This window comes from Sphaerodactylus townsendi, linkage group LG09, assembly GCF_021028975.2.
Source record: "Sphaerodactylus townsendi isolate TG3544 linkage group LG09, MPM_Stown_v2.3, whole genome shotgun sequence".
Classification (NCBI taxonomy): domain Eukaryota; kingdom Metazoa; phylum Chordata; class Lepidosauria; order Squamata; family Sphaerodactylidae; genus Sphaerodactylus; species Sphaerodactylus townsendi.
Genome location: NC_059433.1, coordinates 58,991,800 through 59,019,414, shown reverse-complemented (window position 1 = coordinate 59,019,414; position 27,615 = coordinate 58,991,800). Strand labels below are relative to the sequence as shown.

The following is a 27,615-nucleotide window of genomic DNA, read 5'->3' as shown; positions in this document are numbered from 1 at the left end:
AAAAGATTAACAGGGCAAGGTGCCCGGTCTCTGGGGCAGCCCCCCATCTATTGACCTCCGCCCTATGGCTTTTTCTGTCTATCGGGTTCTCGCCGCGTGGCTCTTTCTCTTCCTCGCGACCACGCGGAGCTTGCACAGATTTCGTGCTGTCTTTTTTGCGCGTGCACCTTTCTGCACTTCCTTCTCGCTCCCCCCTTGCAAACTTCGGCAGGCATCCAATTCTTCCAGGGAAGGCGGGAGCCGGGAGGGCTGGGAAATAACCCTTGCCTCGCTTCGTGAGGCCGAGGAGGAGAAAGGAGTTCCCGCTGGACCCGCCCACAGTTTCTCCTGCTTCGGAAGGAGAGCAAAGGGCCGAGGCTCTGAGGGCTGCCCGCTCCAAACTCCCTGAGACGCTGCAGGGGAGCGAAAGCGAGGGGCGAACTTTCCCTGTCGGGGAGGGCGGCGCAGTGAGCTCCGGAGCGGCACCCCAGAGATGGGCCTCCTCGACGTCCTCGGCCTGACGCTGGCTACCGCTCTGGCGCTCTGTGCGCTGTGCGTACTTGCCAGGAGGAGAAGAAGGTAAGGGGAGCTGACCTAGAGGGTAGATGGTGGTCAAGATCCCCGAGTTGGGTGACAGCGGCAAAAAAAAGCAACCCTCCACTCCTCCCGTAAGGTTGCTAATAGGCCTGGTGGGGAAAATATCCTATCGCTTGAACTCTGTCTAGGAAAAGCAGCAGCAGCAGCAGCCCCAGTGGCTAGTGTTTGGAGCCACTCTCGCCTCACCTCTTCCAGGGGAAAACTGAAACCTCAGTCATGCCCGCAATCTGGAAAACTGCTTTTTAGTAGAAAGGTGAGAGATTTCTCAAAAGGAGCTAAGCTATGCTCATGGATCTGGGCGCTGCCCCCATCATCTCAGGTTATTGCTTCTTGCCCCAAGAGGGAAATCGGAAGACTCTTCCAGATCTTTTATTAGGCTGAACTGTAGAATAAGTCTATGGGGTCTGCAACCTGTGGCTCTCCAGATGTTCATGGACTACAAATCCCATCAGCCCCTGAGTGGTCTGGGACCCAGCTGGCCATGCTGGCAGGGGCTGATGGGATTTGGAGTCCATGAATATCTGGAGAGCCACAGGTTGCAGACCCCAATGTGGAACCAACCAATGCAATCCTAAATGGAGTTTCTAAGTCCACTGAAGTTAACATGCCTCAGTATAATTGTTCAAGATTGTTCGGGATTGCACTGGAAGTAATATTTATAAAGAGAAAGAAAGTCCGATTTGTGAGTGCTGCTACAGCTTCTGGACGATCTCAAATGTTTAATAAAAAAACTTTCTTCAACCAAAAAAACAACACCTAAACCAAATTTATGGAATTGGGGCATTTCAGAGGACCAACTGTCCTCTGCTAAAAGATAGCATCTAGCCAGTGGAATATGAGTTCAGCTGTTAGCCAGATTCAGATATTTCAGAAAGTTAAACAAGTGTAGGATATTAACATATTGGTCGTTGCAAACTCTAACCATATGAGCATGCAAATGTTTTACTTTCATTTGCCCTCTTGATCCCAGAAGCCCTCAAATAAAACATTAAAGTGCAAAATTAAAATGGAATGTAACAGAGGGGATACATCCTTTGATCACTACAGGTTTAAAGCTGATAAAAATAAAAGCAGCATCATAAAATAAACCAATTTGACTTAAGGAGGCCCAGTGGATAAGAACAGTTTCCCCTGATTGCTTAGTTTGTGGGATGCCACAAGGGGTAGTCCTCTCCCCAGTGTTGTTTAACATCTACATGTGGCCCCTGGCACAGCTGGTTTGGAGCTTTTTTGTTGTGTTGTCATCAATATGCCAATAACACTCAGCTTTTTCTGAAGATGGAGGGCCAGCCACCTGCCACTTCCGATGTCTTTGCTCAGTGTTTGGAGGCTGTTGCTGGATGGCTGAGAAAGAGCAGTCTGAAACTTAATCTATCAAAGATGGAGGTCCTGTGGCTGAGTCAGGGGGAGAGTTTCCAACCGCCACAATTTGATGCAGTGACTTTAACACCTTCTTCCTCCATGAAGAGCTTGGGTGTGACCTTGAAGTCTTGCCTGTCTGTGGAGGCCCAGGTTACACATATGGCCAAAGTGACCCTTTTTCATCTTTTCCAGGCTGGACAGTTGGCCCCCTACTTGTCTTGCCCAGACCTAGCCACAGTGATCCACACAACAGTCACATACAGGCTAGATTACTGTAACTTGCTGAATGTGGGCCTGGCCTTGAGATATCTGGAAACTAAAACTGGTCCAGAATGCAACAAAAACCCTAAAGTAGGGGTAGGGAACCTGCGGCTCTCCAGATGTTCAGGAACTACAATTCCCATCAGCCCCTACCAGCATGGCCAATTGGCCATGCTGACAGAGAAACTGAAATAGGGTAGTTGTACCAGTTCTGAATTTATCTGGAAAAGCCTCATGATTCCCTACCTAAAGGAGCACACACTAGCCACCACCTGTGCTGTACCAGCTGCACTTGTTGCCAGATTATGTTCAAGGTTTTGTTTTTGACCTTTAAGGCCTTGAGTGGTGTGGGGCCCTTGTATCTTGGCAACCACATCTTTCCATGTTGCCCCCGGAGGGTGCTTTGGTGCAATGACTACGTCCCTGGCCCCAAGGACATTAGATTAGCCTTTTCGACTCTCTTTCTTGGTGGAACTCTAAGAACGTAAGAACATAAGAACTAGCCTGCTGGATCAGACCAGAGTCCATCTAGTCCAGCATTCTGCTACTCGCAGTGGCCCACCAGGTGCCTTTGGGAGCTCACATGCAGAAACTCTCTTTCCCTGCGGGACCTTAATCAGTTCCATAGGGCCTGCAAGATGGAGATATTCCACCAAGTTTTTGGTTGAGGCAACCTTTAAGTCCAATCTGTTCTATTTTACCAGCCTCTGACATCTGCACCTCATTCTCACCATTCTGAAAATGGGTATATGTGATGGGACGGGGTATAAATAGATTGTAAGCTTTCAGAGTTTTCAGATGTCCAGTAAATCATCATTAGAATTGATTATAATGGTTATAATGGTTACTTCAACTTTGTAATTGTGATAAGGCTTCTGTTTGATGTTTTACTTTGTGTGTTCTTTAAACTGTGTGTGTAAGCTGGCCTGAGCCCGGCTTGTGCTGGGAAAGGGCGGGTTATAATTACAACAAATTAAATTAAATTAACCCTGTGCATAAACAGCTATCAACTTTCTCCTTGGTCATCTTTTTCTGAACTAAAAAGTCCCAACCTCTTTCATTTTTCCTAGTGTTGAAAGCATTTCACTTCCATATTCATTTTGGTTGCTAATGATTTTGGGGGGAAATTTTAAGGGGGGGGGGAAGAGAGAAGGAAGAAGAATGTGTGGGACGTTCATGCAAGAATTTGCCACGTACCTCAGCAGTTGAGCAAAGGAAACCCAATTTTTGTCTGTTAGCATTTAATGGTCATGATTTTTACAATGAGAATTTCATAAAAACATGTCATTTGTGTTTGCCTGATGGGACCATCCTTTGACACCTTAAGCCACTTAGCCACATCTCCTCTCCTTTCAACAGGATTGGAAAAAGAGGGAGAGTGGGCAAGTGAAAGACAATAGGAGTCCAGGTGAAACATTATCAAGAGGTCAGAGTTAGTCTGATCTGCTCACCAGGGTTGTAGCGAGGGGGAACTGCGCCCAGGGCACGTGTGTGCCCTGCGCCCCTGCCCGCCACACCATGCCACGCCTCCCTGCTCCCTTGGCACCATGCCACGCCACACACCCCATGTCCCCTTGCGCCACGCCACTGCTGCTCACCAATTCTAACCTATTTAATTGTAGCAATGACCTTCAGCAAAGCCGTACTCTAAGTGGCAGAGCCCAGTCATATGAAACTATGCAGGCGAACACTGTACCTACGTGCTCAGTCCCCTCATGCTATTATCAGTTTTGTAGCTGACTCATGCAGAGGAAAATTGGCCATCTATTGCTTTCCTTAACACATTTTGATGAAGAGCCCAGGGGGAAAGTGTTGTTATCTGCATGACCAGCATCAGATACTGGATAAGGTGTGCCTGCCTGAGGAAGCTGTCCCTCCATTAGCCGTCTTACTCTCTCATTCTCATTTTGTAGCTACTCTCTTTGTTAGTAGTTGGAGAGGGATTCTTAAATTGTAACCTGCCTTGAGACTATCAGGTATAGGGTGGGATAAAAATACATACAAATAAATAGTCTCTTTCTCTGAGATGATTCCACAGTTAAAAGTTTAAAAAATGCTTAACCACCTCCAACCCCTATGAAAAACTAATTTGCATACAGGAACAAGATTGACCCCTGCAGCTAGGAATGACTTTGCCTGTTTCACCTGTTAAAGAACAACACTTGTGCTGGATCCACTAATGGAATAAGAATATACTCATGGCCATCTCCTCCTGACATATGCAGAATAATTTGCCGTTGCTTTCATTCTCATCAGTCCGAATGGATAGTGTGAAATCTCATAATTAAAAAAATACAGACAGGATTTTCACCAAACAAATAAGCATGAGACCCGTGAAAGCACTAGGGACATGTGTATTGTTGAAGTCTTGCTGTCACTATGTATTGAAGGGTTTTTTTCCTTTAGGAAAGAGAATTTGATATCCTTATTCATTGCACTAGATAGGCATAATCCCCCCCAAAACAGAATCCCCCTCCATCAACAGAAGCCACTCAATTGGTTTCCAACTTAAACACAAACCTGGTACTAGGCGTGGTGTATATGAAGCTGCTATCATTGTTGGTTTGCAGTGATTGGGATAAAGTTCCTTGCCACCAAATGTCTTGTGTGGAGTGCTGTGTGGAGAACATGTCACATGATGCCTTTGGGGAGTGTTCTAGTCCTGTTGTTTTAGACCTTATGCATTGTTGAAACTGATGCCTGCTGATATGGCAAATGCTGTGATATCACAGATCCCATTCTGCTGTTCCCCAAGTGGAATGGAAATAGGCTGCAGAATGACATCTTTAGGCACTGTCAATCCTTTAGAAATTGAAGCAGCAATCCTATGGGAAGAAGTTGCTTTGTAGACTACTTGCCTTTGAGAATATGTAAGCCAGCAGTTAATGAGATGTTTCTGCCCAGCATGGGCACTAATTAGCTGTTGATCAATTGCTTGCTTTCTGAAAATGTGTGGCCATTGTTTTGCATCTCCGTTCCAGTAACCTTTGGTGTATCCCAAAACTTGTTCTACATCCAACTCTGCATAAACCAATTAAGTTTGCAACAGCACAGCTGTATTCCATTTTAAGATTCTTTCAAGCTGTTGACTGAGGCCCAGAAACAACTTTCTTTCCCCCCTCCCTTTTTTTCCCTTAAAATTTATCCTGATGAAGAATTTGGGGAAGCTTTAAAGCTTGTCACTGTTTTGTGATATTGTCAAGGAGCAGAGCTCAGTCTAGGGGTACAAGGAAAAATGGCAAGGTCAAAAGAAACTGTATTCTGACTTTCCAAGAACTTAGATGAAGTACCAAGGGCCAGATGTAGGAAATAAGGTCAAAATCAGACTGAGAGTTGGGTTTTCCAAGGAGTCAGATGAGGGGCTGAGGCTGGAGGTAAGATCCAGCAACCAGAGAGGGGCGTGCAATAGTGGAGCTACAAGGGGGAGGTGGCGGTCTGTGTGTGTGAGTTGCACTGGGAGCATACCTGGAGGAGGTTGCAAGGAGAGGGAGAGGGGGCAGGTCCATAGGGGGGCGGAAAACACGGAGTGCGCCCCGGGCACACTCCTGCCCAGCTACACTTCTGAGATGGATCTGCTTTCAGGAGACAAGCTGACCACACTGAAGTTGTAGGCCCAGGCTTTGTAAGCCCAAGGTGTCCTGATTGGCCCTGGTTGTCACATGACCGATGCTACAGCGGACATTGCAGCTCAGATGCTGCTGCTGGAATGCACATATTCCAGACCTTTTCTGTTTTTTATTCTGCAGCTAGTCCTACAAACATGTTCTGAGGTGCCGGGGCCTGTCTGATGCAGGGTTCAGTTTGAGTCCCCTGGTGCCTTATAAATAGCTTGATCAGTTCCAGTAAAAAGGGATGAAATTATGGTTACCTATTATCTTCATGTTCTCTGTCTGTTTTTGTTCAGCATGTGCCAGCCAAACATTATAACACCGAATCCATGAATAGATAATCATTTCAGGATGTATTAGCATGTTAGATAAACCATTGCCTCATTCTGGTTTAGTGTGCACATTTGGAAATCCTGTTTATATATTTTCATATTCTTTGGAGAGCGTCTGGGTTATCTGCATTACTTCTGAGCCAAGAATGCTTCTGCTGTTTTACCTTTAAATTGTTTCATAACATCTTCAGAGCCTCAAATGGACCATTCATAGGAAGGATGTAAATGGCAAATGACTAATTCTATATCTAAAAGGATGTTGGATGTCTCTAATTGAAATGAAAATAGCAAGAAGGTTTTACTGGATTATTAAATGATAACAGCAAAAAGAGAAAGTGTTGCTTGGAAAATGCTAGGTTCTGTTGCCATATCACTTTAATGTACACTGTTTAGTGCCTTTTCATGATCATTTACATACAGTAGTATTTTTCTTCTCATTCTGGATAGTTTTTGGCTGAGATTTTTTATTTTAATCATTGCGGTTCACGCTTAGAGGCCTTGACCAAAGTTTCACTTGTGCTATGATTTAGATTTGTGCCTTCAAATATTAGGGAAATCCTTCAAAAGAGTTCTACCTCTCAGGAAAAATTGGCCAGATGAAGAATATTTTCAGTTATATGCCTCTGTGTTGCTTTTGTTTTCTGTTGGTCGTGGTTATTTTTTTTCCTCGTGGAAGAACTGAAAGTTCGAAGTGGTTACGTACAATCAGTGGATATTGTCATATGTTTTCACTATTTTGCACAAGATGTTCCATCTTTTATGGAGAAACTCTCTCTTGAGCCAACTTTATATTTTGTGATTTCCTAAGCCTTTACAAAACCAAAAGCACATCTATAAGGACAGGCTGATAAAATTGTAGTCAGTGCTGTAAATCCTTTGGTCCAGAAATCATATTTAAGATGCTTGTCATCTGGAAACAACTTTCTCTTGCTCTAAATAATTGTCCATTCCTCGGCAATATTAAGATCTGAGTATTGACTGTAATCTTAAAATATCTACTGCTGCAGACACTTTTGAGCATATTATTAAAAGTGAAGTTTTCTACAGAACAGCTCTATGTCAGCTGACCATGGATGCTTGCCTTGGCTTGTCTCTTCGTTGACATTACTGTCTTATTCAGATATTAGCTGGTAGGAATTGGCAGATTCCAAAATCTAGTTCATGTTTCCATTTTCAAACATTAATGAACAGCCCTGACAGAAATGGGCGGAGGAAGGGCTAAATGTGCCCAGAAAGTGGAGGCCTTAGATTCAAACATTCCTGCAAAGACCTCTACTTCTGAAGGAGAAGGAGGAAGAGGAGTTGATTTTATATTGTGCTTTCCTGTACCCTAAGGAGGCACAAAGTGGCTTTCAATCACCTTTCCTTTCCCTCGCCACAACAAACACCTTGTAAGGTAGGTGGGTGGGGCTGTGACTAGCCCACCATCACCCAAAGGCTTCATGTGGAGGAACAGAGAATCAAACATGGTTCTCTAGACACAGTCTGCCGTTTTTAACCACTGCACCACACTGGAATGAAAAACTCTCTGTTGAATGCTTTGGAAATTGTAGAGCTGAATAAAGAATAAGTTCTGTGGTAATGTGCCAGCCAGACAAAAATGTTCCAGTTCCTCAGATTAATTTCAGTTATAACTCTGATTGCAGTCCATCCATTATCCAAACACTGTTACCATGCTAACGGGAACTTTGATTTTTTAAATCTTATTTCTGCAGTCATGATGTGCCTGGCCACATTGTAATATCTATAATTATAAGTTTTCTCTGGCCTTGCAATACTTATTTATTTATTTTATTTATTTATTATTTGAATTTATAAACCGCCCAATCCCCGGGGGGCTTTGAGATGGGATAGCATTTGATGACCTTGAAACAAAGACTGAATCTTAAAGGGTTAGCCCAAGCCAAGAAAACTCTCCTGATTCTTACTCTTCATTAGGAGCTGGTATCTTTCTTTATTTGACCCCTGGGTTGATGATTCCAAATAGGTCTCTCCTTAAAGGTGTCTTTGATTACTTGAATACCTGGAACAATGTTGTTTATGTCATAAAGAGCTAGAGTTATATATTGCTTGTAACTCAGATTACTGTTAAAATGGCAGGTTTTCTGTAGAAACCTAGTTCTGGTTACTTTTATTGGAATAGGTGGATTATGTTGTTCTTGAAAAATTGGCAAATGAGTTTGCTTTTAGTAGTAATAACTCTGGTAGTGTTCACTAAATGTTTGTGCAATGGCACATACTTGGGGTGTGATTTGTCTGACTATAGGTTCTGGGTTCAGACCAGGACTTTTCTGTAAGTGGGCAGCGAGAACCAGCATGGAAAATGGACTAGGACATGGAAAACCCAGGTCCACATACTCACTTGTGCCATGGAAGCTTGCCGGGTGACCTTGGGCCAGTCAGACACTCAGCTGTGACCCTGGCTAGTATTTGGATGGGAGACCTCCATGGAACACCAGGGTCATGAACACCAGAAGCAGGCAATGGCAAACCACCTTCAGACATGTCTTGCCTTGAAAACCCTTCAGGGTCACCATAAGTCAGCTGTGACTTAATGAAAAAGTATGTGCGTAATGGGCAGCATGCATTCCCTATAAACATTTAACCATCTTTTTGCTTCCCGTGCATCTGATCTGCAACTTTCCTGAGCCCAAGAGTCATCTGGGAAAGAAAGGTGACAGTGTGTGCTAACTCCACTTCTATATGAGCAGCCATACCCAAAGGGGATAGATAGTGCCCTTTATTTCCAGTTTCAGATCTGTTGTTGAGATGTCATTTGTTTGAATGCCACTGGGATAGGTAAGAGAATACTGTATTAAGAGGGTTTTTACAGGAAGTGAGTTTTGGATTTCAAGTGGATCATGAAAGGAAGCTTAGAATTGTTTCCTCAGTGGTGTTTATGCATTGAAATAGTACTGGTGAATTGTTTTCAAGATTTTTGAGGACATATTTTATAAATTATTTGTGTATTTCTTTTATCTAGTAAAGTTTAGGATGCCTTTTTATTCATCAGAGCGCAGTGGAATTGAAGTGTTTACATAGTAGATTTTGAGCTCAAATTTCATGCAATTTTTTTCTGAAGGCATCAAGTTTACCAAGTTAATGCTGCATCATTACTTACAGTACTAAAACATGTTGCACAATAAGACTTTGGGAAACTTGTTTTAAAGCAGAACAATAAGGTCCATATGTCTGCGTCTGTGATTTTAACAGCTTTCCGAGGAAATAATGAGCCTTATAAATAGCTATTTATCTTGTCAACTGTAGTGAGTAAGAATTCTCAGCTGGGCAGAATTTTAGTTCTCCTTTCTTTTGACATCACAGATGAGTAACATAAGTATGTGTGGGCATATGGATGAGTAACTTTTGAACACGTGGTGACTTTTGTGCCCTTTTATACAAGGCTCTGTGCAAGTTTCTGTTGTGGGATATACAAAGAAATGTGAAGTTTATTGTAACTTATGATGGTCTGTATGTTTTAGCGTTGAGGTGTTTGACAACCAAATATAGTTTAACTAAACCTAACACAGGCTCAATAAAATGTCATGATGTGACATCACCTCATGGGTCAGTCAAGACCTGGTGCTTGCACAAGAAGACTAGAATCTCTCATCCTACCAACATGGTTTCAACTGACAGGCAAGTCAGGATCTCTTTACTATTATGGCATAACTGAGTCACATTCACTAATTCTGGGTATGCAATCTCGTACACTCCAAATATCCTTATATTTGGAGGGGGGGGGAGGGAGGGAATAATAACTCTACACACAGAATGGAATCTCTGAGGAGATTCATCAATCTCTTGACTGACTTCCTTTCTAAAAATAAAGAAACGTCTTTCAGTACCTTAAAGGGGAAGACATTTTTATCTAGTATAAACTTTGGGGCATTAAGGCACACTTAATCAGATGCATGTCCTTGCTAGGAGGATACACCCATACACACAAGAATATGAAGAAAAATATTGTGAACCTAGTCAAAAGTCCATGAAATGCAGGAAAATGTAAAATTAAAATGTAGTCAGTGAAAGCCCAGAAAGTATTCACAGTGTTAGTTAGTCAGAGTTAATTAGAGGTAACATGGGCACAACCTGCCTGTCAAGTACTGGGTCATCTTCAGAGTTTTGGTACTGACCTTTAAGGCTGTTAGTGGTCTTGGACCTACATACCTGCATGACCTCCTCTCCCCGCATTGCCCTCAGAGACCCCTCCAGTCCACAGAGGAGAATTTGATGGTGGTCCTGGGCCCCAGGACTGTTCAGCTGGCTTCGACATGGGCCAGGGCTTTTATGGCCTTGACCTCAGTCTGGTGGAATGCTCTTCCTGGTGACATCCAGGACCTGCAGAGCTTGCCGTAATTCCACAGGGCCTGTAAATCAGAGCTGCCGGACCTTCTCTGTTGAGCTTGCCGGTCCTTCCTTCTTTTTAAAAATCATCTCTGGTCCTCATTCAACAGGGCATGTGCACTCTGGTTTTGTTTTTGTGTGCTCCCATGTTGGATTGTCTTTACTCCATCTTTGGATTTGTTCTTAAACTTATGTGTTTCTGCTTTTAAAATGTCTATATTTATACTTATTTATTGTATTTTTGGATTGTTTTTATTGTAAGCCGCATTGAGTCGCTGAGATATGGCATGGTATAAACGTGATAGATAGAAAGACCTGGAAACATACAGACAGCCAAAAAAAAAGGAGCTTGGATAAGAACAATAAGAATAAGAGCAATATGGTCCCATCACATAGATCCTGGTGACAAACAGGATTCTGCATGTTTTAACAGCTGAAGTTTCCAGATCATCTTCAAGTGAAGTCCAGCGTAAAGCATTTTACTGTAACCTAGATAACTGAGGTTTGGTAACTTTATAATAAGTCCGTGATAATCTAGATTCTTAGAGGTTGACTGAAACCCAGTCTTGAAATTCCTACAGAGCTATGGCCTGCTTTCGACATAACACTGTTGTACCAAAGCCAGTTATCCCTGCAGAGTTTCCATGTGACTGGTATGACATTTAAAAGGCGCTTTCTCTGAGTGTCGGCCTTTATTGGATATCAGCAGTTGGTCAGTGCAGTGTGAATGCTCCTCACATATGGGCAAGCATACATGGTAAACATGATGCTAGCCAGAGCATCTACAGGAAACATTGTTTGTGGAAAGCTAGAAATGGAAAAATTGTTATATCCTCTGTGGATGGGAGAATGATGTACACTACTCCTTGTAGGTGGAATACAAATATATTTAGTAAGTGGCAGCACGGGGTTGCAGGTAGATTAGTTCAGAGGATTTTTCCTAGACTTCTCTTTATTGATCATGTCCCTAGATCTAACAAGAAGTGATTACAAGATGTCATTAGTATCACCATTTTAAGTATTTCAGTATTATATTGGTGACCATGTACAGGTCGTGATGACATCTCTGCAGATTGCTGCTGTGCAGGTCAGGTTGTTGGAATCCCTGCCATATTGCCCTCTGCGGTGAGATACATATGGATGACAGCTATGGGATTTTTGGAGAAGAGAGGTATGTTGTGGAGTTTAGGAAACCTATTAAAGTATGTTGGGTAGACTGTTTCATCTTTGATTTTGTGTGAAGTATTTCATAAGGGTTTGGAAAAGAAGAGGAAAGATATTGCTGTTCATTAGATTAGGGTTTGGTACTATAATCTTGATGCAATTTAAAAGTCATGGGTTGAATCACTACCAATGGGAAGTTTCTGATTCAAATCTTTCATAAGGAGTTTGAAGAGCCCTTTTAATTAAGAGAGTCAGATGTTATCCTCATCTATGGGTTGGACTGAAACACCAAACTTGCTGTTTGAAGAAATCTCTGCCACCACGTTTTCATTTCTCACGCCTACTCTGCAAGTGGTTTGAGCTGCTTTCAGGACAATCTAGCTTTGTACCCAATTCAATTAGCAAGTGGCCACAAACACTGTCTTGCACCAGTTCTTTGTCAGACCCTACAGAAAACATGCTGATTCATAATTTGAAAGGCTGCCGTACCAAAATGATTATTTGCTGAAGAGTGAACAGAAGAAAATGGCTAGTGCAGCTTTTCTTTTGAGTAACTGTAGTAGGGAGAATCAATGCGGTTTGTCTCAATTTATGAAAATGCTTCCAATGTTCTATCACTTTCTATTTTTGAATAGAGGGACATATGACTTTCATGCATAACCATAGCACTTGGAGAAAGAATCTGGAGTTATAAGTTGACTATTTTGTGATGCTATTATATAAAGTAGAGATGGTTAATATGTTATCCTAAGGCTGGAATAACCCAAGTGTGCGTTTTATTTGAAGAGTTACAGAACCTGTGTACCTTTGTCTAAGCTGGTTTAGGCATAACAAATATTTTTATTTTTCTATATATTCTGATCCATTTCCTGCTTCATGTGCTTGTGCATCATGCCATATGGTGCAGAACTGTGTGCCAGTTGATAAAAATATTCTGAGAACCTGAGAAATTAGCAGTTGGATAAAAAAAGGTGATGAATCTTGACCAAAGCATTTGTGGTTTTGTTACATTTAACCATGTGTATTTTGAAATAGTGTAAATTTGTCTACGAAACCTTCTGTCTCTCTTTTAAAAACATTTAAATATTTTTTCCCTGAAAGTACATTTATCAAGAAGTAGAATAATTATTTTCAAAGAAGAAAATGGGCTAGTAGAAAACTATTGTGGGGAGGCGGGGGTCATATTTATTACCATGTGCTTTGCTTATTATTATAATTCATATTAATTTAGTCCTGTGTGATACAATCAAACTGCCACACCTGTCAAACTCTTTCACCGCATTCAAGTTAGTTGTATTCTTTGTTTAACAATATGTAGGCAAATGACCATGAATTGACCCCTTTTACACATATAATAACTATTATGGTTGATATTTTGTTTGAGGATGTTCCTATGAAGGCTCCAACAAAGCATATTTCGTACACACAGAGGCGTTTTCCACATGGACCAAATATCCTGGTATGGGGAGGTAAAATGTCCCGGTCTGCACATGATTTACACATAGCTTCTGGCCCTAAATCAGGCCCGCCCTGCGAGATTTCCCTTATCCCAGAGTTTTCAAAAATTGCTAAATTGGCGATTCTTTTCAAAAATCCTGCACCGATCCCGCTGCAATGCAAACACTGCGGAGATGGCTCGGTTTATTTTTCCCTTCTCTCCTCAGAAGGATGGAAGGCTGAGTCAACCTTGACCCGGCTACCTGAAGCCAACTTCTGTCAGGATTGAACTCAGGTCGTGAGCAGAGCTTGGATTGGTGTACTGTAGCTTACTACTATGCACCACAGAGGTTATACATGCAACTTTAGGGTATAATATTATACTACTTGTGATATATCCCCTTCGGGCGGTATATAAATCGGGCGGTATATAAATTGAAGAAATAAATAAATATATATATATATTTATACTTTCATTTTATTCAAAAGTGGAAATACAAGGAAACGGCCATGGTGGCTACATGCCCTAAGACAGCCTTGTTGTATCTTCAGTTGCAGGTCTGCTTGTGTAAGATCTTGTAAAGCCAGTTTCTGAGCACTGTAATATACAAGAAGGAGTGTGCTAGGCATTGCACAAAATCTTGTGCAAGTAGAGCTATGGTAAGTCCATTAATTACAAAGATGCTCTTTACTTGAAATGAATAATTTCTACTTTAAGCTAACACTGCAATTCTAACCAGAGTTATGCCCTTTTAAGCCCATTTACTTCAACAGATTTGGAACGGTGTAATCTTGTTTAGGATTTTAATGTAAAATGCCTGAGCATATCTTTGTCCCCCACTCCAGTTTGGAAAATTGGTTGGAGGTTGTGTAAAATAAGAGTTGTAAATAAGCAACAAGTTAAGCATAGCTTATGTGGTGTTAGATATCAGACTAAGATCTGGGAGACCCAGGTTCCTGACTCTGACCTGGAAGCTCACTCGGTGACCTTGAACCAGTTTCACACTGTTGGCCTAACCTACCTTACATGTTCCCTCAGCCCATGGCCAACCTACCTAGCTGTACTTCCCACTCCTTCGCACTGCCATTCATGCCTTTCACCCTTGTACCCCTTCCATGTTGCTAGCTCCTTCCTGCTTCTCTAAATGCTCATATCAAGATATCAGTATCTCGATATAATAACAGAGAAGACTTTTCCAAGGAGCATTACAAGCAGGGTCTCTTTTTGGCTCCCCCCCCCATTCTACTTCTGCCCTCCCCAGTGACCAGGAGGGCTTTTAAAAACTTTATTTCAAACATGCCTTTATTTTAAAAGAATCCTCTCTCTTCTCCTCAGCTGTATCAGCAGGAAAGTGTGTGTGAGGGGAAGGGAGGGGAGAGTTCCCTTCTTCAGCAGCATGTGATCCAGTGAATTGCTTTTGCCTCTTTCATTCGCAGGGGTGGGGTGGGAGATTATTTTTGGAAAGGGGCTACAGTTTTGATATAACTGCAATATTGATGTGACTGTAATTTAAAGGGCTCTAACAACGCCCCTTATCTTGCAACGCCCCTTATAGTCCTTTAAGAAGGAGTTGATGGGTGAAGTTAAGAAAACCAGGAGATGCAGAGACCCTGGAAAGTTCTCTTCCTGCGTGGGAGGAGTGAATGCCTCTTCACATGTCAACAGAGAAAAAACTGTGAGAAAACTCTGCTACAAGCCAACTGTACAGTGAAAACCCCCGAGGTCACCGTACCATGTATAATGGGCCTGAGACAAAACAGGTTATCTCCATGGAGGTACAAACCGTACCTGACTCAGACTGCTGGTTTTGCAACTTTTCTTCTCACGCCCACTTCTTGTCTGACTGTGCCAGCAGTCCATGGGTCCTGACTGGCTGTTAACTGCGCTGCACACACAGAGTCCCAAGACAGGACCTTTGTCCATATGTCACGGGGAGGGGAGCTTCAGCTGGAACAGAGAAGGGGAAATGATCAGTTCCATGTACTCCTTATATTCTTGGAGCATGGAATCTACCTCGATATCCACAATAGGAGTTTGTATTTATACTGGCCTTTCCTGTAAGGAGTCTTAGGGTGATTCCGCACAGCACGTTACCAGCAGAGCTCGACTTGTGTCAAGCTCAGGTTGTCCGCACAGTCTTGACCCAAGTCCGACTCTCCTTCAACCCGCCTAAGCAGGACCTTCTCGATCCTGCTGGGACTTTTTCGTGAAGTCGTATCGAGCTCACGCTTCTGCAGACAGTCTGCTGAGCTCAACTCAACTCGCCCCTCCAGCCAATCGCGTCGCTCCTTTCTCTGCCCAATCAGGACTTAGTTTCCCTTTAATCAATCACGGTGCATTTTCTGCAGGTCAATTATAATCGGCCATGAAGAGCATGCGTACAGCTGGAAAGTCGCCATGCCGAAAAGCTAAATCTGAAAAGGGACCGTTTGCTCATGTTGCGCACGGAGCGTCTGCCCGGCAATCAATTCCACGTTGCCCTACTGTACCTGCCTATTGTCTGTCAACCAATCACTAACGCTTGCTGCCTAGATCCCTCCCTCCCTACTTGCAGGAGGGATGTTCGAAGGCGGGTGGTCGGCAATTCGACATTTCACTGCTTTGAAATCCCTTGCTGAATTACAATGAATACCTATTGTGAGACCACCGCTTCCTCCTCCGATAGTGGTTCAGGTAGCACAGGGGTCGGGAGAGGCATTTCTTGGAGGGACTGGGAGACAAGGGACTTGTTTGAAACCTGAGGTGAGCTTGAGCTCCACATTATAATCAAGACATGCCAGCGTAACATCCATCCTTTTGAAAGGGACGTGGTGGAGATGTGCATTAGGGGCCATAAAAGGTCTCCCCTGGAGTGCAGAAATAAATTTAAGGCACTCAAGAGAGATTATAAGCGGGTTGTTCAGCACAATTCCATTTCTGGAAACAGCCACAAAACCTGCCCCGACTTCATGAGGGTGTGGAAAGTTCCTCCGGCGTTGTGACATGCTCGTGAAAAAAGGAATTTCACGTCTCCCGCCATGGGAAAGGGAACCAATCGGGGCAGAGGGGCGGATGACGCACAGAGTCGAACCCGCCCACTGAGCTCTGGTAAGTTGAGCTGAGCTCGGCAATGTGTGGATTAACGGCGAATTGGGCTCATATGCCAACTTTTCATGGCAGCCAATAGAATATGAAGCAGTAAGAGGCATGCCCACCTCATCCCGCCCTCTGAGCTTGCCTAAGGGAGATCCAGCTCGGCCAAAGTGTGGAATGACAGCGAGTCGGACTCATGAAGAAAATTTCGGCTGGACTCGGCTGAGCTCTACAGAATGTAGTGTGGGGAATCACCCTCAGAGTGGCTTACAAACTGCTTCCCTTCCTCTCCCCACAACAGTCACCTTGTGAGATAGGTGTGGGTGATAGAATCCTGAGAGAACTGTGACTAGCCCAAGATCATCAGCAGGCTTCATGTGGAGGAACGGGAAAACAAATAGAGTTCACCAGATAAAGAGTTGGGCAGCTCATGTGGAGAAGCAGGGAATCAAACCCAGTTTTCCAGATTAGAGTCCACTGCTGTTAACCACTACACCATTATGGCTTTCTTCTATTTTAATCTGTATCATCTCTTCTATATGAATCCATATCATTCTTATGATTATTTGCCAAGCACCTAGCATGAGAGCTAAACGAGTTAATTACAACAAAGTACAGTATTTTTGTATAACTTGAAATTTTTCTGTAGGAAGAGTAAATACAATTCATTTCAGGATGTACAGTAAAACTTAAACAGTTTGTAAAATCTTTTAATGTCCGTATATATTCCTATTGGTGTTATTGACTGAGAGATGTTTGTGTCTGCGCGCCATCAAGTCACAGCCAACTTGTGGTGTCCCCATAGGGTTTTTAAGGCATGAGAAGTTCAGAGCTGCTTTGCCATTTCCTGCCTCTGAGAGAGAGAGAGTTCTGAGAGAACTGTGACTGGTCCAAGATCATTCAGTGAGCTTCATGTGGAGGACTGGGGAATCAACCCAGTTCTCTAGATTAAAATCCCCCACTATTAATTACTACACCACATTGGCTCTTACTGACAAGGGTACATTTTTTGTTTTGTGTTGTCTTGCTAGTGTGTGCCTTGTCCATTCTCTTTTGTATTTAATGGCCTCTATAATATTTTCATTCAAGCCATGAACCCATCAGCAATTTGTTTTTACAGGTTAATATACTTACAAATGATCTTCTAATAGAATATTCTCATCAGAGGGCAGATTTATTCATACTCCTCCTCCTCTTTTGATTGTCTTTTTAAATCCCAGCTACATGTATAATTTACTTCTTCCTTGGTGAGTGCTTTGTCTAAAGAAGGCTGTCTCATTTAAATGTTTGAGTTTAGACAAATTTAACTTACTCTCCTGGGCAAAATATGTTGGCTTCAAGTACCAATCCTTTTTGAAATGCATATTAATATTTATTTGAACTCTTAGTGAGGTTAAAAAGGAAGAGAAGGAGTTAAGAATTATAGTCAGACCCAGTTTCTTGATGCTAGTTACCTTTTAGATATTGGAACCCAAGCCATGCTCTTTAGATTTGTTGATCAGATTGGGTGTTCGAATGTGAGCAGTATACATTTCTCTGGGTGTTACAATTCAGGTGTTACAATGCGTGACGGGCTTTAGTCTGTTTATTACTGGGTTCGTGCATGAACCTGAGATTGAAGATATGTGAATTTCGGCACCCCAAAAAGCTGGAGTTTGTTTCTTGCTTACAAATTTATGTAGAATCCTGATTTCTTGGCAAGATCAATGAAGTTTCTATCTGTTGAAGTGCCTGAATCCAGACATTAAAACAAATCCATGATGGTAAAAAAACAAAGAAACTCTCATGTCTTTTTAAAGTGATACCTGAATATAAACTGTGTTGGCAATGCAGGCCAACTATATTTCTAGATAAATCCTTGTAGCTCACAGCCTGTGCATGTTGACTTGGAAGTAAATCTCACTGACTCCAGTGTAACTTAATCTCAAGAAAGTAAGCATAGGACTTCAGCCCAAGTTTCTTTACACTTTTGGAAGGGTTGTAAAATCTTCTGTTTACTCAGTGTTGAGCAAATATATATTTTGAGATGGGTAACAATTGGTTGGGAAAACCCATGCACTTAAGCTGCTGAAGAAAAGCTTCCAAAGAAAAGCTTCCAAAGCTGCTGAAGGAAAGCTTCCAATGCCCTACCAGTCATTTCCTGAATTTAAAGAGAGATCATCAAGGTTTGAGGGTTTTTTAAAAAAATAATGACATTGGCTCATTCCGCACATGCAGAATAATGCACTTTCAAACTGCTTTCAGTGCTCTTTGAAGCTGTGCGGAATAGCAAAATCCACTTGCAAACAGTTGTGAGAGTGGTTTGAAAATGCATTATTTTGCGTGTGCGGAAGGGGCCCTAGTTTTTATTATTCATGTCTTGTTCTTATCCATGTATTCTTTATATCTTATGGAATCGTTTGTTAAATGGAATGGGCCAAATTCATATGTAGCACTAACCTTGTTAAACTCACTGGTGTAAAGCTGAGGAATGTACAAATATATATTACATGTTTTGCTATTTTGCTTCAGTGAGCATGGTTGTTCTGTTGGGACATAAAATACAAAAAAAAAGAATAGAAGGCAGTTTATATGTGTTCTGTATTCAGGAGCTGGTTGGTGAAAATTATTGTAAGGAACTGATATGTTTTTATATAATACTTTAATCTAATATAAAAGAGATCTTCGCCTCAATAAATATTAGCAATCCTGAATGACATACAGCATGTTGTTATATGTTTTTAGAAAGTGTGACAGAAAATGGTCTCTCTTGTTCATTCACTGAACTGTACCATGTGGTCAGACTACCATGCCCAGAAGGCCCATCTAAGCATTCCAAACCTTCCTCGAATAGGCAGCAAGCTGATTTATGCTCACTTGTGGAGACTTACGGATTCTATTGGATTCCGGAATGCTCTGCAGGATCCAGTGCCTTCCAATGACTCAAGGGATGTGCTGATAGAGGACTGGCATAGCCAGCTCTCTGAAGCGATCAATGTGATCACATCCTGATTTACTTATTTTTTTAAAATTCATTTATAAATATTTATATGCTGCCTCATACTAGTGTCTCTAGGCTCCCCACATAAGGCCGTGTTCCAGTAGCATTTTCTCCTGATTTTTCGCCTTCATCTATGGTTGACATCTTCAGATGGTAGTAAAGCAAGTGGAGTATTAAAATGCCAGGCAAGTACTATGCAGATACCGGTACCCTCACTAATTGATTATGCAACTGAATTGTTACTTACATATGTTGAAATGGGTGGATTCCACTCAACACATGCAAATCACACTTGCTAATTGCACCCTTTACACTTGTTAACCAATGCACTTGTTAACCCCCTCCTCCAGGGGCGGACCACCTTAATTGGTCCCCAGCCCTGGAGTGGGTGTGGGGGAGGGTGACATCTGACGGACAAACTTCAGCAGGCAATGATCTGTTTAAGACAAGAGACAGATCTTAATCCCCCCAACTAACAGGTCACCTCCAACCTGCTCTATTGCAAAGACCAGATTGAGAGCACATTCAGCTGAGTGTGTCAAGCCAGAAACAGAGACACCCCAAGATTGCCATGGTAGCTATGAGGTTCCAAACTGAACCATCAGAAACATTATCGACATGCAGATTGAAATCCCCCAGAAACACTGTACTGTGAGCCTCCAACACTACCTCCAAAACTGCCTCCGCCAGCTCAGACAGGGAGGCAGCTGGGCAGTGGTGTGATTGGTACACCAGCAGCAGTCCCAATTTGTCTCTCTGGCCAAGCACCAAGAGCAAACTCTCTACACCAGCCACAGAATGCCCTTTTTGGTCCCTCTTCATTCTTGTTCCAAATTGGCCCCATGGTATACCCTGGAGCTGAGAAAGTAGAACCAGGAACTAAGATGGCTAGAACGAGTTCGGCAAAGAACTTATGACAAGGTGGTAAGAACATCTTATAGGACATTTATGAAATCCTGTGAGAGAAATACTTTGTGGCAAACATTGCATCCACAAGCTCATGCTCCACCCAATTATTCAGGGTAATTTAGCAATTAATGGCCTTGTCTGAGATGCCCCAGAGTAATCCTACCCTTTGCTATGAGGTTTTTTATGACCTTTTGTGTGTGTGAAGAAGATCTTATCACTCACCAGGACCTCTCTGCTAACTTAGAAGCAGTAAAAGAGATAAAGACCCCTTGGACATCTTCCAGTCCTGCATTGGACCATTTCAGCCAACTCTTCCAAGACATAGTGAACAGAATCCTAACACCACATTCCTATTGGACCCATGCCCACCTTGGCTTGTGAAAGCCTGTCCTCCATTTCTTTATCATAACTACCTGTGAGATGGATAAGTCTCAAAGAGAGCGGTTGGCCCCAGGACAATCACCAGGCTTTCATAGCAGAGTAGAGACTATAACCTGGGTCTCCCAGATCCTAGTTTGACACTCTAACTGCTGCAACACGCTGACCCTGATGAATCCTCCCTCTAAGGCAAGGACAGGAGCAGGGGTGGAAAGGGATACCAGAACATCCCTGGAATGGGCACTGACCCCACCCCCTGACTTGAACTGATAGCAGATCAGGGAAAATGCTCGAAATATTGAATTATGATGTTGCACACCAACATGTCAATATCTCTGTATACTGTGCAATGTTAACCTATATAATACTTTAGATGTTTAGATAAGTTAGAACACATTCATGTTTATAGGTAAAAGAATGTGAATAATTGTGTATGCACCTTGTTAGATGTGTGAACTGTACTGATATATGTTTATACATGTTTACTTGCGAGTATAGCTAAAAATAACATGAATGATATTCATGCAGCGTTGGTGTGCAACATCATAATTCAATATTTCATGCATTTTCCCTGATCTTTTTTGTTGCACACTGATACAGTATATTTACTTTTGAACTGATCATAACCAAGGTTTGAAGACTGCTAATATTGTTGTGGTTGGTTAGCAAACCCCACAATGACAACTGAGGTCTCAAAGGGCATTTGTTTTCTAAAGGTACAGATGCTGTTTCTGTTGTTTTGAGAAGGTGAACCTCCCTTTTCATAATTCAGATTTTAGATTTCAGATTTTGTTTGCAAACATGGGGCTTTTCTCAGGGGTGTAGAAAGATCTGTCTTGCCTGTTCGTGGCTCCAGTCTCTAGATTTAAGTATCCACTGGTGTGGCCATTTGAGAATTAGATATATTGACTCCCTGGGCACTGAGCAGTAGCATAACTTGAATAGCAAATGGGAGGGGGGAGCAAATGGACTTCTCCTGAGCAGAACTTAAAGAACATAGTTCAGGCTAACAGTGCAACTGTGTAAAATCACCACCCATTCCTTTTTCATTATGTAGTGCAGAGTTTCTTAATATGAAAACTGTTCTAGACAATCTTGTTTTTCTGGATGTTTGTAAAAAAAACTGAATCGTTTCCTAACAGAGCTATTTTTGTTAATTCCCTTTAGAATAAAAAGTCACACTGTGTCTATCTGGACAGCATAATCGTCTTTTGATTTGTAACAAATAAAAGAATGTTTCACATCGCACATTCTGGGCAGTCAGTCAGATTGTGATCTTTAGAACACTTCAATTTCAATGTGTTTTTCCCAGGGGACCAGTGTGGGAACAATAATTTTAAAAGCATGTAGCATATTTTTGAACATGAGAAAAAAATGAGTGTGCGTGTGTTTAATCTATGAAGTACTGTGACGATTTGGAAAGTTTGTTTTGAGAACTCAAATCGTTCTGGACAGGGAGCACGCTATTTGAGAAATTAATGGTTGAACTTGAAACTCTTCTCACTCTGCTGTGGAGAATTATATCCCAGATAGCTTTCACTTACAGCAGCAGGAGTAAGGAATCTTGACACTGTATTTGCCTAGAACGCCTCAAAATCTGGTCCATAGTCCTGTTGGACATGGAAATGATTTAATGTGATATAATTTGAAACCAATCAAAATAAAAAAACACTTTTAATTAAGATGATCTTGATGTCACAGCATGACTGTTTAAACTAGTAATTCTCGATGTGGTGCTCAGGGGATAATATGTCACCTGCCAGTGTGCTCCTAGAGTCCACCTACCATGCTTTCTCCAAAATAAGACAGGGTCTTATATTAATTTTTGCTGCAAAGGATGTGTTAGGACTTATTTTCAGGGGATGTCTTATTTTTTCCCATTATTTTGTGCCCCCCCCATGTGACCAGATCAGCTGCGCTTGGGAATCTGTAACTAGGACTTATTTTTGAAGTAGGGCTTATATTTCAAGCATCCTCCAAAAATCCTGAAAAATCATGCTAGGGCTTATTTTTGGAATAGCTCTTATTTTTGGGGAAACAGGGTAATTCTTGAGTCTTTGGGATAACATACAAATGAAAGAAGCAGGGAGCTTTGAGTCACTCTGTGCCAGTTGACTGATTAACAAAATGCTGAACTAATATCAAGCAAAATGGGTCACAGTTAGGTTCACACACACTTGGCTGCAGACATAGATTTCCTTATGCCTCTGGACTGTAACCTTTCTGTGTGACCCTTTAGTGAAAAAGCCTATTCTTTTCTTTTGAAACTGAAATCAGACAACATTGATTCCCTTAAAAAAAATGCTGATCATCCCAGCATTCCCTAGTCATCTTAATGCAAGAGGTGCTCCCGAAAACCCTCTGCCCATTTAGAAACAGCTACTTTTGTCAAACAGGCATGCTTGCTTTGAAACCTTTCAACATTTTGTGATTGGGTGCCCCTCCCACATGCAATGGTAGCCATTTTATATTGCCCTGGCCCCTGTGGAATCCTTTTTGCTGTGGTAGTCACATCACTTTTTCAAAATTCCAAAAGCACCTACAGGTTCAGCAAGGTTGGAGGGTCTTGGTTTAAAGTGACTCTCTAACAGTCAGTATCAGATTCAGGTTTTTTGTTCTTACTTTTCAGAGTTTCCAATCTGTGCCTCAGCGATGAGAGGAGCTACATGTTGATTATTGGTTTATGTCTGAAAACATGAGCACTGCATTCAGTTCATCCCTTCTCGGCCCAAAATGTTGTTAAGAGAAATATGTGATCTGTCCTAATTTATGTTGCTCCTTCTTCTCTGCAGTAGCCAATAACATACTGCAGAAGAGGGCATGCCACTCCTTTCTCTTATTAAATATTATCAGAAGACAGAAGAGAAAGAAATTTAGATTTCTGGTTTTCATCAGAATTGTCAGCACAGTGTCTCATTCATCCCAGTGTTTGTTTGTTTTTTTGGCCTTATTTTCTCTAACACCATTGAACTAAACAAGCCCATCAATCTAATCCAGAGATAATAGGAAGGTGGGGATGGGAAGCCCAAAAATGTGGGAAAAAACCCACTTCAAAAGCCCCTGTAAGGACAAGTAGATATACACCACGAAAATCATGATGTATCTCTGCTAGCAACTCTGCTGGCACATGGGGGCCGATTGGACTCTGCTGGCTGATTAAGGTCGGCCCCCCCCGGAATGCCCCCACCACACCAATGCAGCTGGGGTTGGCATGGGGATGCCAATGCAAGACCGGCCATTGTAGGGCACTGTGGCAGTTGGGCTCCAGAGGATTTGCCCCTCTGCTGGAGAGGGCGTTTCTGCCAGTGTAAGCCCACGCTGCTTCCAGAGGGGGATTCACACACACACACAGAGATTGGGCTGCCCGTATTGCTTTACTTGTCTACTTTTCTTCTTCCCCATAGCCTGTTGCCTTGCTGCATCAAATGCCTGGAAAATCATTTCTTGGTCTGAGTCTTTAGGTTTTGTTCCTTCTGATTTATGTATTTAGTTTATTTAAAATATTTCTATTTCTCCTTCTTAGATAAAAGACACCTAATGAAGCAACAAAAAGTTGCCAGACATAAAAACACGACAGTCCATTGAGAAGATAAACAGTGCACAGGTTTAAAAAGGCACAGCATTAAAATTATGTGACTTCAATGCGCGCATTATGGGATACACAGTCTGGGTCCTGAGGTTGTCACCCGCGTAACTCTCAAATGTGAGTTGTTGGTGATTGGCAGCTTTCACATGTGTGGTTCTCAATTTGGATTCGGCCTTGGCATGTGTGGAGAAGTGGCTTCAGCCTTCTTGCCCGTGCCATTTTCCTGGTTTTCAGTGGTCCCAGAAATTCCGACATTGTTGAAAAGCCCATCGCTAGTGTCATCCCTCTCAAAAACTGGGACAAGAATACCATTGGACACATGCTGAGTTCTTTAATGTGACCCCCAAGCTGTGTCTTAGTTGTGGAGTACATTCTTTACACACAGAAGGTTCCTGCTTCTGTTGTCATCTGTCTGAGTAGTGACTGTGTCACTTCTGTGTCCTGTAGTTTATTTGCAACCTTTATTCAACTCCTTTTAGGCAAGAAACTTCCAAAACAGTTTACAATTAAAAAACAAATTTAAAAAACCCATAGTTAAAATACTAAATTGGTGGTAGAAGGAGGTGCTGAGGCGTGTGAGGCCCTTCCCTCCATTTGTCCCTCTGCAGGTTCTAGATGCTGCTGGTTTTCGTTCTTCACATGGCTGGGCAAGGTCAGTGAAAATAACACTTCTTGTCCCTGGAAAGATGCTGCAGAGGAGAAGCTTGCAACCCCAGATGCAGCACCAAGCACAGTCTTGGCTCTATGTAGATGCTGAACAGCAGCACTGAGAGTTGTTTTTTGGATGAACAGCAGAGGGCAGATTGTACAGAAATCCTGCTTAGAATCTCTGTCTCCAGACTTGAGGACATGAAGTCTATTTTGTCATATTACAGTGATCTAAATCAGCAGCTATAATTTAAAAAGACATTGTCAACCCCTTTGAAGAGCTTAATGTCCATTTTGGAGCAATTGCAGGATATGAGTTATGACCATGGGAATTTAATTTCTGTGTTTAGATTGTAAAACCCATGGCATAAAAAAAAGCTCCCTGAACCGCTGCTACCGAAGAGTGTGAAAATTATTATCTCTCTGCTGAATTCTGTAAGGCGCAATAGTTCTTCCTGCTGTGAAGTCCTATATCACTAATGGGTTTGAGTTGTGTTCTGGAAAATCATGATTGTTTGTTTAAATCTTAGACACAGTAGTAGGAACTGTTTATGACCACAGAACCACCAGCCTTTTTTCACATGCTGGCATATATGCATATAAAATCAAAGGTCTGTTTTGACACTGAAGGAAGTCAGTGTCTCTCTAATATGTACCTGACTCCTGTGGTAATTGAAACAGTGTTTGTATTTCAGCTGGACAGAATACTTAACAGGTTCTGAGTACAGGCTCAAGTCAATGTCACATTTGATTAGCTCAGCAGGAAAAATGGGAGAGAGATAAAGGAGCATTCTTCTTAATTTTGCTACTTGCTTTCTCTCACAAATACACGTGGACTTGGGGAAATATCTGATGCATTTTTATCCTTCCCTCCTTTTCTCCAAGAAACACAGGGTAGCATACGTGGTTTTGGCTTTTCTGTTTTATTCTCAAAACAGTCCTGTAAGGTAGGTGAGGATGAGAGAATATGACTGGCCCAAGGTCACACACGGTGCTTCATTAACATTTAATTACGTGGTTTGCTTGTTTGTTTGTTATAAAGGCTACATTTCTTCTGACACAGGTAGGTCGTAAAAATACGAAAGACATTGTGTATCCCAGGGTTCCCCAACATGGTGCCTGCCAGTATTTTCCTTGGTGCCAACTGAATTTTTCAGAAACCAGGTGGGTCCACTATAACTGAGGGCTTGCTACTGGTTGCCCTCATTCAAATGAAAGCATTCCCTGGAGGACTGGGAAGACTGGTAAGCACCTGGGCATTCTGTGTTCAGGTTTTCCTTCTTTCTTGGGGATTTGAGGAGTGAGAAGAATTTTGCAAAACACTTTTTGCAGTAAAAGAAAATTTAGTATTCAGACAGAAAGACAGAAACTCTCAGTTCATAGAACAACTCACTTGATGGGTTCAAGGATTTTATTCATGACAGCAGAATAACAGCAGAAGACAGTTCTGGCGAGATGGCACCAAAACTGTTGATAAATGTAGCAATCCCAACCCCCCATGTGAACCAAAGTAGCAGTAAGACTCCAGCCTGAAAGTCAGATTCAACCACAGAACTTCAAGGGCAGGATTCAGATAAGCACCTGCAAAGCAAAAGCAAAGCACATCCCCACAGCTCACCATTCCTTCCCCTGTAGGAATGGGGGGAGAATAGGAAGAGTCTTGTGCCACCAGGATATTTGGATATTTTATGCAATTAAAGGTTTGTTTGTTTGTTTATTGATACTTGGATATTGAGTTATACTTTATAACACTGAAAATGCTCAGCCAAAACATGAATTGGATATTTATTTTAATCCAAGGCTAAATGCCAAGTCACACCAAATCAAGCAGTGCATTAAATTCAAAAGACCTGCAGGGTCATTATTAGCCCTCTAAGTTTCAATAATTATTTTAGAAATAATGGTTCAGGAAAAGATGATAAAGAAAAGGAACCAATCGCATAAAAGATCTACAGATTTCTCTAAGCACATGGCAGTTCCCAATGGAACAGACAACCAATTACTTCTATTTGTGCCCTGATTTTCCAGAATTGCTTCCTGTTTTTAAACTGTTGTGGAGAAGGGATGTATTAAAATATCTGAGAACGTTGATTGTGATGAATGGGGTACAAAATTCTACAAGAATTTCCAAAACTATGTTCTCCCCCCATCCCCCATGATGGAAGTGAGTGAAGTGTTGGTTTGTATTCTGTTCTTCGCCTTTAATTCCTTTCGTATTGGTTACTGTACTTTGTTCTTGTATCATATAGTATCTTTTTATTTCTTTAATAAACTTGGGGGGAAATGCTGAACTCTTAATATTGTTATAATCATCATTGTGGGCTGCACATATCTATCATATGTTAACTTGGGACAAAATTAGTAACATGTAAACAATAAACATTTCCTTAAAAGCATATTACATGTTTCTATAACAGAGGAAATTTTGGGTGCACAGTGAAAACAAAAACCTCCTGGGAGACGACAGAACAAGTTTTTCTGTTTTTCCCCTTCTCCTATATTTTAGTAAAAGGACTGGGATTTGACATGTGTAGAAAAAGAAGTGTTATCTTATTACAGAATGCTAGGATTGTTCACGCTGTTAAAAAAGCGGTGTTCTGGCTAGGAATACAAAGCATAGCTTCAGGTGAGGGTTTTGTTCTGGAGTGGGTCGAAACAATGGCATGTTAACATTACCAGTCTCTTAATTCATCTTTGTAGGAAAGTAAGCTTTAGATCTGGGGAAGGAGGATTATTTTCCACTATATTCACCTTTTATCAAGTCATTGTTAGATTCTTATTTGCTTGTGATATTCTTTTTCTTTTTGTAATCAGCAGCTTCAGCTGCAAGCAGAATGATTTTTTTTCTATTTACAGAATCCTTACTGAAATTATCCTTTTGACCCCCATAAAGGCTGAGCTTGGGCATATACTTCTAGAATGCAAGGAGAAAAATTGGGTAACTCCTGCTTAGA

General features: G+C 41.9%; 1 protein-coding gene across 1 annotated transcript in view; it reads left to right on the top strand.

Annotated features, from left to right (window-relative positions):
• Positions 1–241: 241 nt before the first annotated feature.
• Positions 242–27,615, top strand: part of LOC125439248 (cytochrome P450 7B1) — a 128,162-nt gene continuing 100,788 nt past the window's right edge. The window contains exon 1 of the mRNA XM_048508262.1: positions 242–558. Within this exon, the coding sequence (XP_048364219.1) occupies positions 473–558 (86 nt within the window). The 5' untranslated portion in view covers positions 242–472. The remainder of the gene's footprint in view (positions 559–27,615) is intronic.